This window comes from Erigeron canadensis, chromosome 1, assembly GCF_010389155.1.
Source record: "Erigeron canadensis isolate Cc75 chromosome 1, C_canadensis_v1, whole genome shotgun sequence".
Classification (NCBI taxonomy): domain Eukaryota; kingdom Viridiplantae; phylum Streptophyta; class Magnoliopsida; order Asterales; family Asteraceae; genus Erigeron; species Erigeron canadensis.
In genome coordinates, this window is record NC_057761.1 from 48,114,224 (window position 1) to 48,130,018 (window position 15,795).

General features: G+C 35.5%; 1 protein-coding gene across 1 annotated transcript; it reads left to right on the forward strand.

Annotated features, from left to right (window-relative positions):
* Positions 1-617: 617 nt before the first annotated feature.
* On the forward strand, positions 618-15,454 carry LOC122599906. Its single transcript, XM_043772517.1, has 22 exons — positions 618-1,569; positions 2,543-2,658; positions 2,785-2,993; positions 3,115-3,234; positions 4,058-4,186; positions 4,268-4,393; positions 4,869-4,924; positions 5,009-5,108; positions 5,189-5,306; positions 5,701-5,910; positions 6,000-6,333; positions 6,433-6,526; positions 6,876-6,984; positions 7,078-7,346; positions 10,131-10,258; positions 10,389-10,623; positions 10,813-11,001; positions 11,576-11,835; positions 12,875-13,085; positions 13,330-13,572; positions 13,675-13,754; positions 15,037-15,454. Exons 1-22 carry the CDS (start codon positions 761-763, stop codon positions 15,185-15,187), a joined length of 4,296 nt encoding a protein of 1,431 aa, XP_043628452.1. The 5' UTR covers positions 618-760; the 3' UTR covers positions 15,188-15,454.
* The last annotated feature ends 341 nt before the right edge of the window (positions 15,455-15,795 follow it).

The window sequence follows — 15,795 nt, forward strand, 5'->3', positions numbered from 1 at the left end:
GTGATACTGCCCTTGACAAGATTTATTTTCCTATACATTTCTAACATAAAAGTTTAATTTGCAATGAATAGTCAAGTATGTATCAAAATGTTGCATTATTTTTTATTAAGAAAAAATGTTTATATGTTTTACGTTTCTAATATATTAAACCAAATTTTTACACCAAGTTCATATTTTAAAATTTTTAAACAATCAATACAACGAAGATTTTAACAAGATAAATAACGTACTCAATATGATATCTACACATTTCACTTTCTTTATTTGTAGCCATCCACATGCGCACCACGTGTGTTCGTCGACATCTAATCGAATAGTAGTTAGTCATTTTGACTTACATAGCCGTCACCTCATCACTTTAATCCCTATTCCATTCTTCAAAACACCATTTCCACTCCAACGTACAACCCTTCTAAAACAAATTACACCTCATCTAACCACACTCCTTTAATCTCCAGCACTTTTAACTCTGTCACCTATCAATTTTAGCTTCCTTCTAAATTTAACTGCTTTTTCCCCTACCAAACACACACAAACACACAACCCCCAAAAACCATTTGAAAACCCTAATTTCATAAAATCAAATTTAACAAATTAATAATCTAATTAATCATTATTTTCATCTAATTCACATACTTATAATACTAAGTATATCTTTTTTTTTTTTGATAAAATTTGTGCAGAATTTTTGTTCTAATTTTGCACTCTTTTTATATTACAATGCGACGTGTTATATATGTATAGATAGATAGATATAGTAATGGCGGACTGTATCTATATCCCAATCGTACGGATTCTGTTATATGCAGTTTTAATCAACGGTATTCTATCAGGTTCTGGATTTGAAATTAATGATGAGATAGTGAGATTATTTCATCAGGATTACTCGCCACCGGCGCCACCGCCACCGCCGCCGAGGCCGCCGTCGGCGACATGTGAGGATGATTTAGGTGGTGTGGGGACTTTAGATACTACGTGTGAGGTAGTTGATAGTTTGAATTTAACTGAAAGTTTGTATATAGCAGGGAAGGGGAATTTTTATATCCTTCCGAATGTTACGGTGAGTTGTTCGGGTTTTCCGGGATGTGAGATTGTGATAAATGTTACTGGTGATTTTAGTTTAGGCGAAAACGGAGTGATTTTAGCTGGGACGGTTGAGATTGAGGCTGCGAATGCGAGTTTTAGTAACGGGTCGCTTGTGAATACTACTGGTTTAGCTGGTGATCCGCCTGAGCAGACGAGTGGGACGCCTCAAGGGGTTGAGGGAGCTGGTGGTGGGTATGGGGGAAGAGGTGCGGCATGTTTATTAAACGATAAGAAGCTTCCGGATGATGTTTGGGGTGGTGATGCGTATTCGTGGTCGTCTTTGCAGAAGCCGTGGAGTTATGGGAGTAAAGGCGGGACTACTAGTAAGGATACGGATTATGGTGGCGGTGGTGGTGGCAGGATCAAAGTAGTGGCTGTGGGTCTTATTCAGATGAATGGTACATTATTGGCGGAAGGTGGGGGCGGCGGTACGAAGGGTGGTGGTGGTTCTGGTGGCAGCATCTACCTCGCTGCTAACAAGATGTAATTTCTTGTACTTTTTTGAACACTTAGGGACGTATGAATTATCTATGTTTGCATATACACTCTGGGATTTTTCTTGATATATATAGTTTTCTAGCATATATACATTGATATTGAATTTGCTTTTGACAATGTGTACTGTATGAGAAAGGAAAACTCCATACACGTTTTGCTTTTCTGAGAAGGGAAACCATTTGCTTTTATGTAAATCACTGGAACTATGTTAGGTGAGACTTTCGAACTACAAACACTAACTTTACAATGGGAAAACTCCATACACATCTTGCTTTTATGATGAAGCTGAACGCGTATGCATTTGATATGTGTTTAGTCTAATGCAATCAATATGTTAACATCATCATTGCGATGCTACCATCTTTAAGCGGATGTTGTGTGATTCTCAATCTTCAATATCATTTGCATTTTGTTGGTCGCTTGATCAGTTAATAATTACCTTAATAGTGGTGTATAATTATTCACCTTAAAATCTTCATAACATACATGCATGTGTATTTTCCATTGAGAAATGCTAAATCCTACTAATAAACATTTGACAATAGTTGATGTACTTACAAATGTCAATGTTACATAGATTGTTGCTACGTCACTATTTACTTCAAATATTGCATGATGCTCCTATTGGTTTCCTAAAAGTATACTGCAACAGAATTCATATGTAAATGTGTGGTATCTACGTAAATATGGATTGAAATATGCTTCCACGTTTGTAGTTGCTATCAAGATTCACTTTTTGAAGTAACTTGGTATTAAGGTCACTTGTTTCCTCGCCAAATCTTCCAGAAATGGTATCTGGTGAAAATGGTCAGTTGTAAAAGTTACATTTTCACATGATTTCTAATAAGAGGAATCATGCCTTTTTTGCTGCATATATTTTATGAAACTGTGTACATGCTTTAGTCAAATAACATATGTAGTACAATCTGACAGAATATGATATTATTCATAAGTGCAGGACGGGAAGTGGTAATATAAGTGCTTGTGGAGGTGATGGTTTTGGTGGTGGTGGAGGAGGAAGAATTTCTACTGATGTGTTTAGCAGGCATGAAGAACCAAAAATCTTTGTTCATGGTAGGATTGTTGCCTTTTGCTTATATTTTCATTAAGAAAATGTTAGTGCAAGCTTGAACACACACACACACACACACATATATGTTGTATTGTATATAGTATTTATTTGTATTTTTTTTCATGCAGGTGGTAATAGTATAGGCTGTCCATCAAATGCGGGTGCTGCAGGCACCTTTTATGATGTTGTAACCCGGAGTCTTACAGTGGATAACTTTAACATGACAACTGACACAGATACCCTTCTTATGGAGGTTTCGTATCAGCCCCTTATGACAAATATATTTATTCAAAATTTGGCTAAGGTTTCTGTTCCCTTGCTTTGGAGTCGTGTCCAGGTAAGTTAAAATCTGGGTTTGTGTATTTATTTATTCATTTTGTTTTTGAATGTCAACTATATCTTGGGGGATTTCGATGGTATATGAGATATCTGTAATTATATATATGATGCTTCATTAGGTTCAAGGGCAAATTAGTGTTCTTGGTGGAGGTATATTGAGCTTTGGATTAGCACATTATGCTTTGTCTGAGTTCGAGATACTGGCAGAAGAGCTACTGATGAGTGATTCTATAATCAAGGCAAGCAATCACTTTATCCAACTGAATTATGAATTTATTCAGTTAGTTCAGTAGGGCGGTTTTGTGAAACTCACAATGCACAAGCAGTCAAGCACAACTATTTTAAGTGGAGATAGATGAAACTTTTAAGGATATATACCACTCTAGTTCACCGACTATGTATACATTTCAGCTCCTGACTGTATTCTGTCCCATCTACTACTGATTTCTGAGATATCATACATAGATGTATATATCAGTTTTAGCATATATGTTTTTGAAATTGATACATTATGAGTTGATGTTTACTAAATTTTGTGCGTTTTTTGTTTTAATCGTATATACTGTGTAAAAGAATATAATGCAACGCATAATTCTCACGTTTGCATAATCTTACAAAAAAGTTAGTTTATACTTTTAAATAAACTGTTTGTCAACATATAAGCCGATTAACCATTTTTTTATTTTCCAATTAAATATACAATCAATCCCCCGTCCTAGGTGATTTAGTGTAGGTTACTTGACTTTCTAGCTCTGCTTAACCTTTTTTTAGAACAGCGTGCCATTGTTAGCTATCGAACCCTCTTTTCGATGCATCGTTTTTTTTTCAGGTTGCAGCATTTGCATAAGAAGTTTAATAATTATATAGCTGTTTGTTGTATTAACTCATTGAACATATACCAGTGCTAGTATGTGTGTGCGTGTGTGCTATTTTAGTAATTACTAGCTGTTCCTAAGTTTGTGACTCTATAAATACGACTAGGAGTAATTTGCAAGCGTAAAATATATCAGTTGTCTGTAACGGTAACAACTCTTGTTTTACAGTGTAGTTTGGTATTTTCAGGTTTATGGTGCTCTGCGTATGACTGTTAAAATGTTCTTGATGTGGAATTCGCAATTATTTATTGATGTTGAGGGGGACAGGAATGTTCAAAATTCCTTTCTTGAGGGTAGCAATCTTATTGTTCTCAAGGTTCTAACAAGACTATGCCAGTTTATGTTTAATTGTATGCCTTTAGATTCTTTTGAGTGACCACCTTTTTTGCTTTGCCAGGAATCTTCCACCATTCACTCAAATGCCAATCTGGGGGTTCATGGGCAGGGTTTATTAAACTTGTCTGGCCCAGGTGACTGTATCGAAGCACAACATCTCGTTCTGTCCCTGTTCTATGGTGTCAATGTAAGTGCCTCTATCTTCTGTTGTGAGCTGATAGTTGTATTTGTATGCAGTGGAGTGGAGTGGCAAACCACTGACTGACTGTCCTTGTAGGTGGAAAATAAAACCCATGTACTTTCCAATGGTGACATTAGGGTTATGTATAAGTATAACTTAAAAAGAAAACTGGTCAATTGCGTTGAACAGATAGAAAGTCACCAAAGGGTAGTTTTATTGCATTTGCATAAAACCTCTTTTCCATGTTAAAGATAAACTATCTTTTGGGATTATCAGTCAAACCCATGTACCCAACCCAACTCGTACGAAGATGCCCTTTTCTGACCTGTAAACATTTTGACATACCTGTTAGTCAGCTCTTGTTGTCTAGTTGCATATACATGACTTATTCGCGATTTTGCGCTCTTTATCTATTTTTGCCGTTATCCGCTATTGTCTCTTTTTTTAAGCAACTAATGCTCCTACCCCTTTTTGTTGAAAGCTGGGCCCGGGATCTGTCTTACGTGGTCCCTTGGAAAATGTCACAGCTAATGCCGTGTAAGTTTATTACTCTTTTGTCATTGTAGCATACTCCAATGTGCTTCATTATTTGGTTCACCAATTAATATACTTAATATTTAGGATACCGCAACTGAATTGTAACTCTCAACAATGTCCAGAAGAACTATTGAATCCTCCTGATGACTGCAATGTGAATGCTTCATTGTCCTTTACGCTTCAGGTATCTCATTCAAAAGAATATACATCATGTGATGACATATCTTTGGATATTTTGTTAATCTTGCTATATCATTTCTTCAGATATGTCGTGTTGAAGACATCCTAGTCCAAGGCCTTGTTAAAGGGTCTGTTGTGAATTTTCACAGGGCAAGAACTGTTACTGTTGATTCTACCGGGACAATTAGTACCTCAAAGATGGGTATACTCACTCCCTGAAAACTAAGGCTTCATTTGGCATGGGGATACGAGAATGGGTGTTGTTTATGGATATGATAAACATGATTTGGTTGTTTATGTGTATCAAAAGTGGATATAGACCTATTAAGCCGATGTAATATAAAAATTCTTCTAATGTGATGGTTTTTCTGTTACCCCAATTTTCTCCCTCCATTACTTCTAACTCTTGTTCTTTCTTCATCTATACTTTCTTAATATTTTTATTCAAAACCAATGATAAGAGAAAATCCAGTTTATACAATATTCAACACATTAAGTAGAATCCATATCGATCAGTAAATCAACAAAAGGGTCAAAAATAGCGTTCTCTGGAAAATGATTTTGAAGTTCCAGTATATTAATTGGTGTCTTAACAGGTTGCATAGGAGGTTTGGGCAAGGGGGAGGTCTTGAGTGCTGGTATTGGGAGTGGCGGAGGTTATGGTGGCCGTGGTGGGGATGGTTGCTATAATGGGACCTGCATTGATGGCGGTCTTCCATATGGGGATGCTGAGTTGCCATGTTTTTTCGGCAGTGGAGGCGGAAGTGACATTATTACTGACTCAACTGCCGGTGGCGGTGTTCTAGGTGATCTCAAGTCTTCCATGCGATGTTAAACTTATAGTTTGTAAGTTTACAAAGTTATTGTAAATCTTTGCATGTTTCTGTTTATGCAGTGATTGGTTCATTGGTACATCCATTGTCAAGTTTGTCTATCGATGGCTCATTAGGAGCTGATGGAGGAGGTTATGTAGAAAACATTGTCAGCAAACGTCATGGATTTGAGGATTGGTCCCAGGGTTCTGGGGGCGGATCCGGTGGAACGATTCTTGTGTTCTCAAGTGCTTTAACTGTTGGTGAGTCTGGAATCCTTTCGAGTGGTGGAGGTCAAGGCAGCCCAAATGGGAGTGGCGGCGGTGGCGGCGGAAGGATTCACTTTCATTGGTCACACATACCAACTGGGGATGTATATCAACCCATCGCTACTGTCAAAGGAAACATCTCCACTCGGTTCGTTCAAATTGGATTTCTTCTATTCATATTATTTCAAGAACAAATGAAATGTGATTTAGTTTGTCAAACTTAGAAATTTTCATTTGTTTTAAATAGGGGAGGGCTGAGTGGAAGTGAAGGTGGTGCTGGGGAAACTGGAACGATCACTGGAAATTCTTGTCCAAAAGGGCTTTATGGCACATTTTGTGAGGTGTGTTGACCTTGTACCATAAATGTATATTATGATTTATTAGAGTTTTCACTCCTCTGTCAAGTTAAAGGAGTTTTCTTTGAGGTTTTACGTAATCCAATATATATACGTATGTATATATCATAGTCTCATATAACTATATCATGACGCACATTTTTGTTACACGTCCAGATGGTCAATAGTATATGCTATCTTCATTAATTGACAACTCAACATGCATAAGAGATAAAAAGGATTTGTGCGTGGTGTAATTAGCTTAATTATCATGCATTTGATTATGTGCGTGTTTTCCTTGGGCTAGATATATTCTTAATTTATCATCTCTGTGGGCTTCAATGTTTATGAACAGGAATGCCCTGTCGGTACATACAAAAATGTTACTGGATCTGATAAGGAACTATGTTTTGAGTGTCCATCTAGTGAGCTTCCCCGTCGCGCATACTATATCTATGTACGAGGTATAAAATATTTTTACTCTGTTAATTTTTTGCGTTCATCTTCTGAGTTGTTTGGTATGATTTTATTGATAGAGTTTATTTCACTTGCTATAGGGGGTACCGCTGAAACTCCATGTCCCTACAAATGTATTTCAGACAAATATCATATGCCACATTGCTACACTGCACTTGAAGAGTTGATGGACACATTTGGTGGTCCTTGGTTATTTGGTCTTCTTTTATTGGGTCTTCTTATCCTGTTAGCACTCGTGCTTAGTGTTGCAAGGATGAAATTTGTAGGATTTGATGAGCCAACTGGGTCTGCTCCAACACAAGGCTCTCAAATAGATCACTCATTTCCTTTCCTCGAGTCACTGAATGAGGTTTGTTTTCTTTTTCTCTTTGAAGTTACCATGTTAATGTTGATATATAATTTGATGCAGCATTGGTGAAAACAGTACCTGCTATGTGTTTGTGTGTGTGTATATATATAGTAGGAGTTGAGATAAGAGATTTAGTGGGTTACATATGGCATGATGTTGTGGTTTTAGGAGGATTAGTAGAACATTTTATGAGGAAATACCATATATACACACAGTTTAATACTAGCATAGTACCCACACAATGTGGCTGGACGAATAGTAGATATAATTTCTTAAATTTTTTTTAGAATTTCCAATGGTGTTTGTTGTACATCATAAGAGGGTGTAACAAAATATGAAATGGCAGCTAAATATATGTAAATTTTTGTAAATAGAAATCAATATTTTAGATAATAGAGAAAAAATTAAGTTATGAACAAATATTATCAGTATTCTAGAATAGATAAAAGTTTTTCCTTTCAATTAGCTTTATCCTAAATTGTTTTTCTAATTAAGAATTAGAAAATACTAGTTATTCACCTCGCGCGTTGCCGCGGAGTACGTCTTTTACACAATAAAGTTTTGACAAATTTATGTCAAATATTCGAACCCAAAGTTAAAAATTGACAACTAACCATCTAGCAATAACAAAAAAAATATTGTAAAAGAATAATAAGTTGTATAAAAACACAATCAAGATGAAAACTTTCATTAAAAAAATAACTAAACATGTAACAATACAATAAAAAAAATGTAAAAGAATATGAAGATGTATAAAAACATAAACAATGACTATATTAATGTTTTAAATGTAACATGAATGTAAGATGTAACGATGATAAAAGTTATTGGACAATGAAAACGCTATATGTATAAAAAGACGGATGAAAATAATCAAAGACCAAATGTTTAAAAGTAAAACCGCAACCGTGTGAAAGTTGTTTGATGAAAACATTAGAACCTAAAAGTTTAGTGTCACGAAATGAAAACGAAAACTTTGATGTGGGGTAAAAGTTAAGAATAGAAATTTTAGGGGATTAAAACGAAAGTTGGTTAAAATTTAGGGGATAAAACGAAATTTCTTTAGGGGGTTAAAACGAAAGTTGGTTATAATTTAGAGAGTTAAAACGAAACTTGGTTAAAATTAGCATGTGCTTTAGAAGCTTGTACCTTTCATACTTAAAAAGCTTGTACATTATGCATTGCTTTTTAGTATATAGATAATGTCTGTTGTAAATATTTATGTAAGAAGTTAAGTATTAAACAAGGTAATTAAAAAAAGGTTAGTTAGTTATGAACATTATATTAAGTGGGATTCATTAATCCAATAGTTGTCAAAGGCAAAAGCGAACTCAAAGCGCAATGATCCAAAATGGGGCCTAGGCAAGAGGCAAAAAAAAGCGCGGGCCCGGGAAAAAGAAGCGTAGAAGAGTATATAAATTTTCAGTGTCTCTAACAAATGATAATGAAGAAAATTTCAGCTAAGAAGGTGTATAAAATAGCAGAAGAGTCTTAATAATATAAAAATAGAAGAAAACTTACATATTAGTGAAATGAAGAATAGTATGATGAATGTTGATATTGATGATAATGATATATACCAAGTGATTTTTGGAACAAAGATTCTATTGTGGTATTCCTATAATATAGGTAATTTTTAATGTGGAACAAAGGGTTTATTTATATGGAAAGTGTAGACAGGCTCTTCATACAGTTAGTGGGCCTTGGGCCTAGGGTTTCAAGCTTTAAGGTTGGGCCTTGCTTGCCTTTTGCGCCTAGGCGCAACAGACCTTCGCCTTTGACAACTATGATTAATCAATTAGAAACAATTATGGTTTAGATTGTTAAGGCATGTCATTTTGCACTTTTGAAGTTTAAGGAAAGGTGTAAACTCTTTATAAGAGTGTGTGTATAAATTTTATATATATATTGTTCACAAACAGCCATGATATTATATCTAAATGTTGGAAAATGTTCCTGTAGGGTGGGTGAGGTAGTGGGTCAAAACAGGTAAATTTTGGTATGTGGCTGAGTCGGTTGACCTGGTACTCTATTTGTACAGAATTTAATCACGATTATCTTCTTGTTTCCATTACTGATTTAGGAGCTTTATGCATTAACCTTAGACACAGTACACAAAAATGAATTACTGTTCCCTACGTTTGTAACAGACACATTCTAAAGTTTGTCCTCCTTTTTCTTCATTTTTGGCGGATTTTTATTAGGTATAAGTTTTTGATCGGTGATTCAAATAAAACAATTTTTGATTGGTGGATTTGTGTAGTGGGTTGGTGGATTGTTTATGTGGTAATGTGTGGCGTTTAAACACTAATTTACACATTCGATTTCGACATTTTTTATTTTTTTGTAATTTTATGTTTTTCATCTCATTTCTTTAACTTTTTTTTTTTCACTACAGTTATTATAATTCAGTAAAGTTTTTGTCACTAACTGACATATCTTTAAGCATAAACTTTTTCATGGAACAGTTAATAATAAATTAATAACCTGTAAATTTTACTGCACAAAGTTGATAGTAAATCATTTTTTTTTTGTTATTAAGGATTCTTTGAAACTTAGGTTATAAAATTAAAAAATATTTTGTATGAAATCCAGTGAATTTAGTTCAATAAAGTTACGCAGCAACACACGGAACTTCTTACTAGTTATAATTATAATTTGGGTGACTTTAGACTCTTTTGACCTTTTAGAGATGAAACATAACCCAAGAAGGGTCCAAAGTTGGCCAAGTCATTAGCGAAGAGGTCGAAGCTGCAGCATCTAATCATATCCTTTGGCTTGCAGGTTTTGGAAACAAATAGAGTCGAGGAGTCTCAAGGTCATGTGCATAGGATGTACTTTATGGGACAAAATACTTTCCGGGAACCTTGGCACCTTCTTCACACGCCTCCAGAGCAAGTGATAGATATAGTGTACATTCCCAACTATTGTTGCTGTGTTCCTTTAAATTTGTTGGTTGGTGGTGGATACTGTCTTGTGGTGTGTTGTTTTTCCCCCTATATTTGCCGACTAGTTTTTTGATATATGTGATTATATTTGTAGGTATGAAGGCGCTTTTAATAGATTCGTGGAAGAAATCAATGCCCTGGCCACTTATCAGTGGTGGGAGGGAGCGATTTATAGCATTCTTCTTTTTCTTGCTTATCCACTTGCATGGTCATGGCAACAATGGAGACAAAAGTTGAAGTTGCAACGACTACGTGAGTTTGTGAAATCTGAGTATGACCATGCTTGCTTGCGTTCATGTCGATCACGTGCGCTCTATGAAGGGCTAAAGGTTAGTCCATTCTGAAATATACCAACTTAAAGTTCCCATCTAAATTAACTTGGCAAGTATTGTTATTATATTAGTTTTTATGGCTCCCTTTCTTCATTGACATTGTTTATTATATTTTTGGTTATCTATTGAAGGGAGAAATATATTGTTTGAAAAAGACTTGCTATTTACAGTTATGTAATGTATTAGGTAGCTGCAACATCTGATTTAATGTTGGCGTATGTGGACTTTTTTCTTGGTGGTGATGAAAAGAGAAGTGATCTTCCTCCTCGTCTGCATCAAAGATTTCCATTGTCTCTTTTGTTTGGAGGAGACGGAAGTTACATGGCTCCTTTCACACTTCACAGTGACAGTGTTGTTACAAGTCTCATGAATCAGGTTAATTACTTCATTAGTTCATTTCAAGGATCAATAGGTGGCAAAATGGGTGGGTTGAGTAAAAGGTCAAAATGGGTTGGGTTGACCTGACCACTTCTTAGGTCCTTTTCACATTACATTTTGGGAGGCTTTTGATCTGTTTCAGTTTTTTTTAATCTCTGTCTCTGTGATTGTATCTATTTGACCGACTTTACAAAAGAAAGATATTGTAAAGAAGTAAAGTAAGTAAATGTTTTGATTATCAAACCAAGAACAGATCTGAAGGATAACTCAGTCAAATGGAGAGATCCTCTGCCGAAGCTAAACAGTTAAAACCATCAAATGAAATATTTCAACTGCCTTCCCAACTACCATGATCACAACTATATGTTATTCATTCTCCCTTGTAAACATGCATAACTATGTCCCACATCAAATCTACATGTGCCGTACTTTGAGTCCCTTGCTGTAGACTTTCCGGTCTCTTGGCCCATTGGTTTGTCAATTCAGAAGTCGGTCATTAGCAGACTCTTCATCAGATGTTGCCTTTTCTTTTGTGTTGTGTCTCTGCTGATCTATATCTTGTTATTCTCAGTCTGTTCCTCCTACTACATGGTATCGATTTGTAGCTGGTTTAAATGCACAATTGCGGTTGGTTCGCAGAGGTCGAATTAGGGCAATGTTTCGTACCGTTATCACGTGGATTGAGACTCACGCTAATCCGACTTTGAAAAATTATGGTGTACGGGTTGACCTTGCGTTTTTTCAAGCTTCCAGTGGTGACAGTTGCCAATATGGACTTTTGGTATCTTCTGTACGGATCGCTGGAGCTCCTACAAGAGAACAATTGTCTAGGTATATTGCTTTACTCAAGTTATTAACCTATATGAATAACATAATGAGGGTTTGGACCCGGATTTTATAACCGAGTACTTGATTATTGTTACTTCAAGTCATGCATTATCAGTTTCTAATGTTTGGATAAGCATATACTGCTTCTGAATTTCTGATTTTTATTTCAAGACTTTAAGATACCTAAGAATTTTGTATTATTGGAACCAGAACTTTCAATTAAAGGGTATAAGGTAACCTATTTTCTTCTCTATTAGCCTTATTTGAGATCCTTTACTTCCACTTCACAAAATGTCTCTTTTTTTCCTAACAAGTTTGTCCTTCTAGCTTTTTATCTAGTGATTCCTTGAATAATAACAATTTGCCAAATACCCAAACATCTGGTTAACCGATTATTGCGACATCATACAGCAGAAGCACATCCAAACACATAGCGTGTTTTCTGGGTAACAGGTGTTACCCTGGTTATTTTGAATATCGTAATCCGCCATTTTATCTCGGTTTGCAAAAGCGGGATCTAGTAGGCCAGGCCAGGCAAGAGGCTACTATGTGAACGCCTCTTTTACATGGAAGGGAGAAAAATACAGGAAGCGAGGGTGAGACTTCACCTCTGGGCGCTTTTCTTGGAGGAGAGAAGCGATGGCTTTGGTTGCTTCATGTAACTCGTTACTTTTGTGTGCCCATATCAGAGTTAATTTCTTTAACCCCACATCAGTTTTCAAAAGTCCATTCGTTTTTTATCACTAAAAAGACGATATTTCTTTTTTCTCATAACCAAAACCCTCATGCATGTTCTAACAACAACAACAAAACAATATTTTGTTCTTTGCTTCTTTTCTTTTCTGATTTCCTTGTTGGATGCTAGCCTGCTACAACTACTTAAATATTCAATAGTTACATGTAGGGTATTAACGTATTTGCACAAAAGGGCGCCTCTTAGACGTGAGACTGTTGCCTTTCCCTCCAGCCTTAGTTACAAGTACCTTATCGCCTTCGGCCTTTTTAATAACACACTAACTTCTTTTCTTTTACTTTTTGCCAGTCATAATGTTAACTTTTTTCAACAAGATCCAACTAATGGTTCAGAAGAACAAAAGGTTTCAATGCACGGGAATGCCAATGATCATATGACACAAAAGAAGAGTTACGGTAGGGTATTAGATATCGACAGTTTGAAATTGCTCAAGGAAAACAGGGAATTATTGTTTCCCCTCTCGTTTATAATCCATAATACCAAACCAGTGGGACACAAGGTAACTTTTTTTTCTCATCTCATTTATGCTCGAATCTTTATGTTTAAAGCATGTAACTTGACAGAGGAGCTAAGATGAGCTAATAGGGTAATGGGTTATATTCAAAAGGAACATGAAAACTACTACATTTTTTAACTTTTTAAATGGAATTAGTTAATGCATCATGGTTCTTATAAATGGACAGGGTTGTCCTCTAGTTGGCATGCTTCTTTTTAGTTTCCTAACAATCTACTGCTTGGTGCAGGATCTTGTCGGTTTGGTGATCTCAATGCTACTATTAGGAGATTTTAGTCTTGTGTTGCTTACATTGCTTCAGCTATATTCATTCTCTTTAGCACATGTGTTCTTGGTTTTATTTATATTGCCTCTCGGAATATTGCTTCCTTTTCCTGCTGGTATCAATGCTCTATTTAGTCAAGGACCCAGACGATCGGCTGGGTTGGCTCGTATATACGCTCTGTGGATCATAACGTCATTAGTTAATGTGGTAAGTATGTGACTTTCATATTTAAAAATCATAGAGCTTAATGATTTATATGTGCGACCAATTAGGTTTCCACTGACAGATTTTTACTTTTGTTATTGCCAGGTGGTTGCTTTTATTTGTGGTTACGCTCATTACTCCACTCAGCCCAGTAAAATACCTTCAGACGTCCAACCATGGACCATGTGAGTACTATTGATGGTGATCACATGGATTTGTATACACCCCCTTAAAATAGTTTATTTGGTCAGTCATGAGCACACACCTATGCACAGCTTCATGGTTGCTGCCAGAAGCTCATATGTTGTAGAATAGGTGGCAAATGGGCAGGTCAGGTGGGCTCTGGTAGCAGGTCAAACTGGTCCTTTTCTTTAGTACCCGCCAATGCTGTTTGGATCTGGTTAGCCAGAATAAGTTTTTTAGTCAAAAATCAAAATGACAATATATAACTTTTAATAGACTGTTGGGATTAGTACTTCAAAATGTAAACAACTTTACATGAATTGTCATAGTATGTATGGAACTTCAATCCTGTGCATTGTATGTAACAAACTTTCAAATCTTGTGCATTGTATATGTATCCGAGTATATGTGACAATCAAATAAGCTGCCAATTGTAAGTTTTTGATTGGTCGAATACATACAATGCACAGGATATGAAAGTTCATTACATACAATGCATAGGATTAAAGTTCGATACACACTATGACAATTAGTGTAAAGTTGTTTACATTTTGAAGTACTAATCCCTAGACTGTTTGTTCCTCAAATTTGATTAAAAAGGTATAATATCTTAATGATACTCTTAAGTTTTAGATAAACTGTTCAGAAGATTTTTACTGCATCAGTTGTTGTTCGACCCATATATATATATATATTTGCTGATCTAATTGATTTCAACCCATTTGACATAGTAGAGATAAAACATGAGGTGAGTTAATCCTATTTTAAATGAATGGGTGGAAAATTCAGGGTAGATTACAGTTTAAATGCATATATATATATATATATAGGGGAAAGATAATTTGAGACCATCTAAAAAAAGTCCAAAAAATGACCATTGATTTTCATAACTTACACACCACCATCATCATCTATTACGATATACAAGACTTTTTTGTAAAAACACTAAGACTTTCCAGCGATGGGCTCACAGAGAAATCATGTGTAAGTACACATGATTTCTTTGTGGGTCCGTCGCTAGAAAGTCTTAGTGTTTTTACAAAAAAGTCTTGTATATCGTAGTAGATGATGATGGTGTAAAAAAATCAATGGTCCCAGTTGGTCCTAAAATAAGAGGTGGTCTCAAAATATCTCACCCCTATATATATATATATTAGTGATTTATAATAGATAAAGTTGACAGTTATGAACACATAAGTACTGGCAAGTCAACGGGTAAACTTGCATGCTTTGACCTGATACCTAACTGATGAGTGCTTTTAACGTTTTGGTTTCTTGGTACAGGGAGGAAAGTGAGTGGTGGATCTTTCCTGCTGCGCTAGTTCTTTGTAAATGCATCCAATCGTACTTGGTAAATTGGCACGTTGCAAATTTGGAAATTCAAGATCGATCATTATATAGTAAAGATACTGCAACTTTTTGGCAATCATCATAGTTGTAGGTATACAAATGAGTATTTTTGATCATTTCTAATATTGAAGTATGCTTCTATTTTTTTGTGGGTATTCATCGTAGCTTAGGCTAGTCAAAGGCAATAGATAAATGAAAAGATAGGTTGCAACTTAGGTAGAGTGGAAGAATACCTAGGTTTGTCCTCTGTTGTATATAAATAAAATCCTGCTAATTTGATATGCCATTTTACATGGTATTATTTGAGAAATGCAAGTATTAACACAATTCGTGTTTTTACTTGTTTGACGGATCCCTGAGATTATTGTTAGACTTATGGGCAGTGGCAGATGTGCGTGGAAGAAGGGTATACACTTGGAAAAAAAGGGAATGCCCAAAACAATTTGAACAAAAGTTAGCACATTATTTTTAATTTTTTCATGAAGCATAGTGGTTAGGGAAGCATTTGATGACCTTAAGGTCTCAAAGTTGATCCCGCATGGCATAACAAATAATTCTTTTAAGGTATGTGAAACTTAGATCCACATGTTAACAATTTTTATATCTAAAAGAGTATATGTATCATAACACTTTCAATAATCTTAAACGTCTTTGTCACAAACCACTATAAAATCATTGGTAAACGTCAAAACA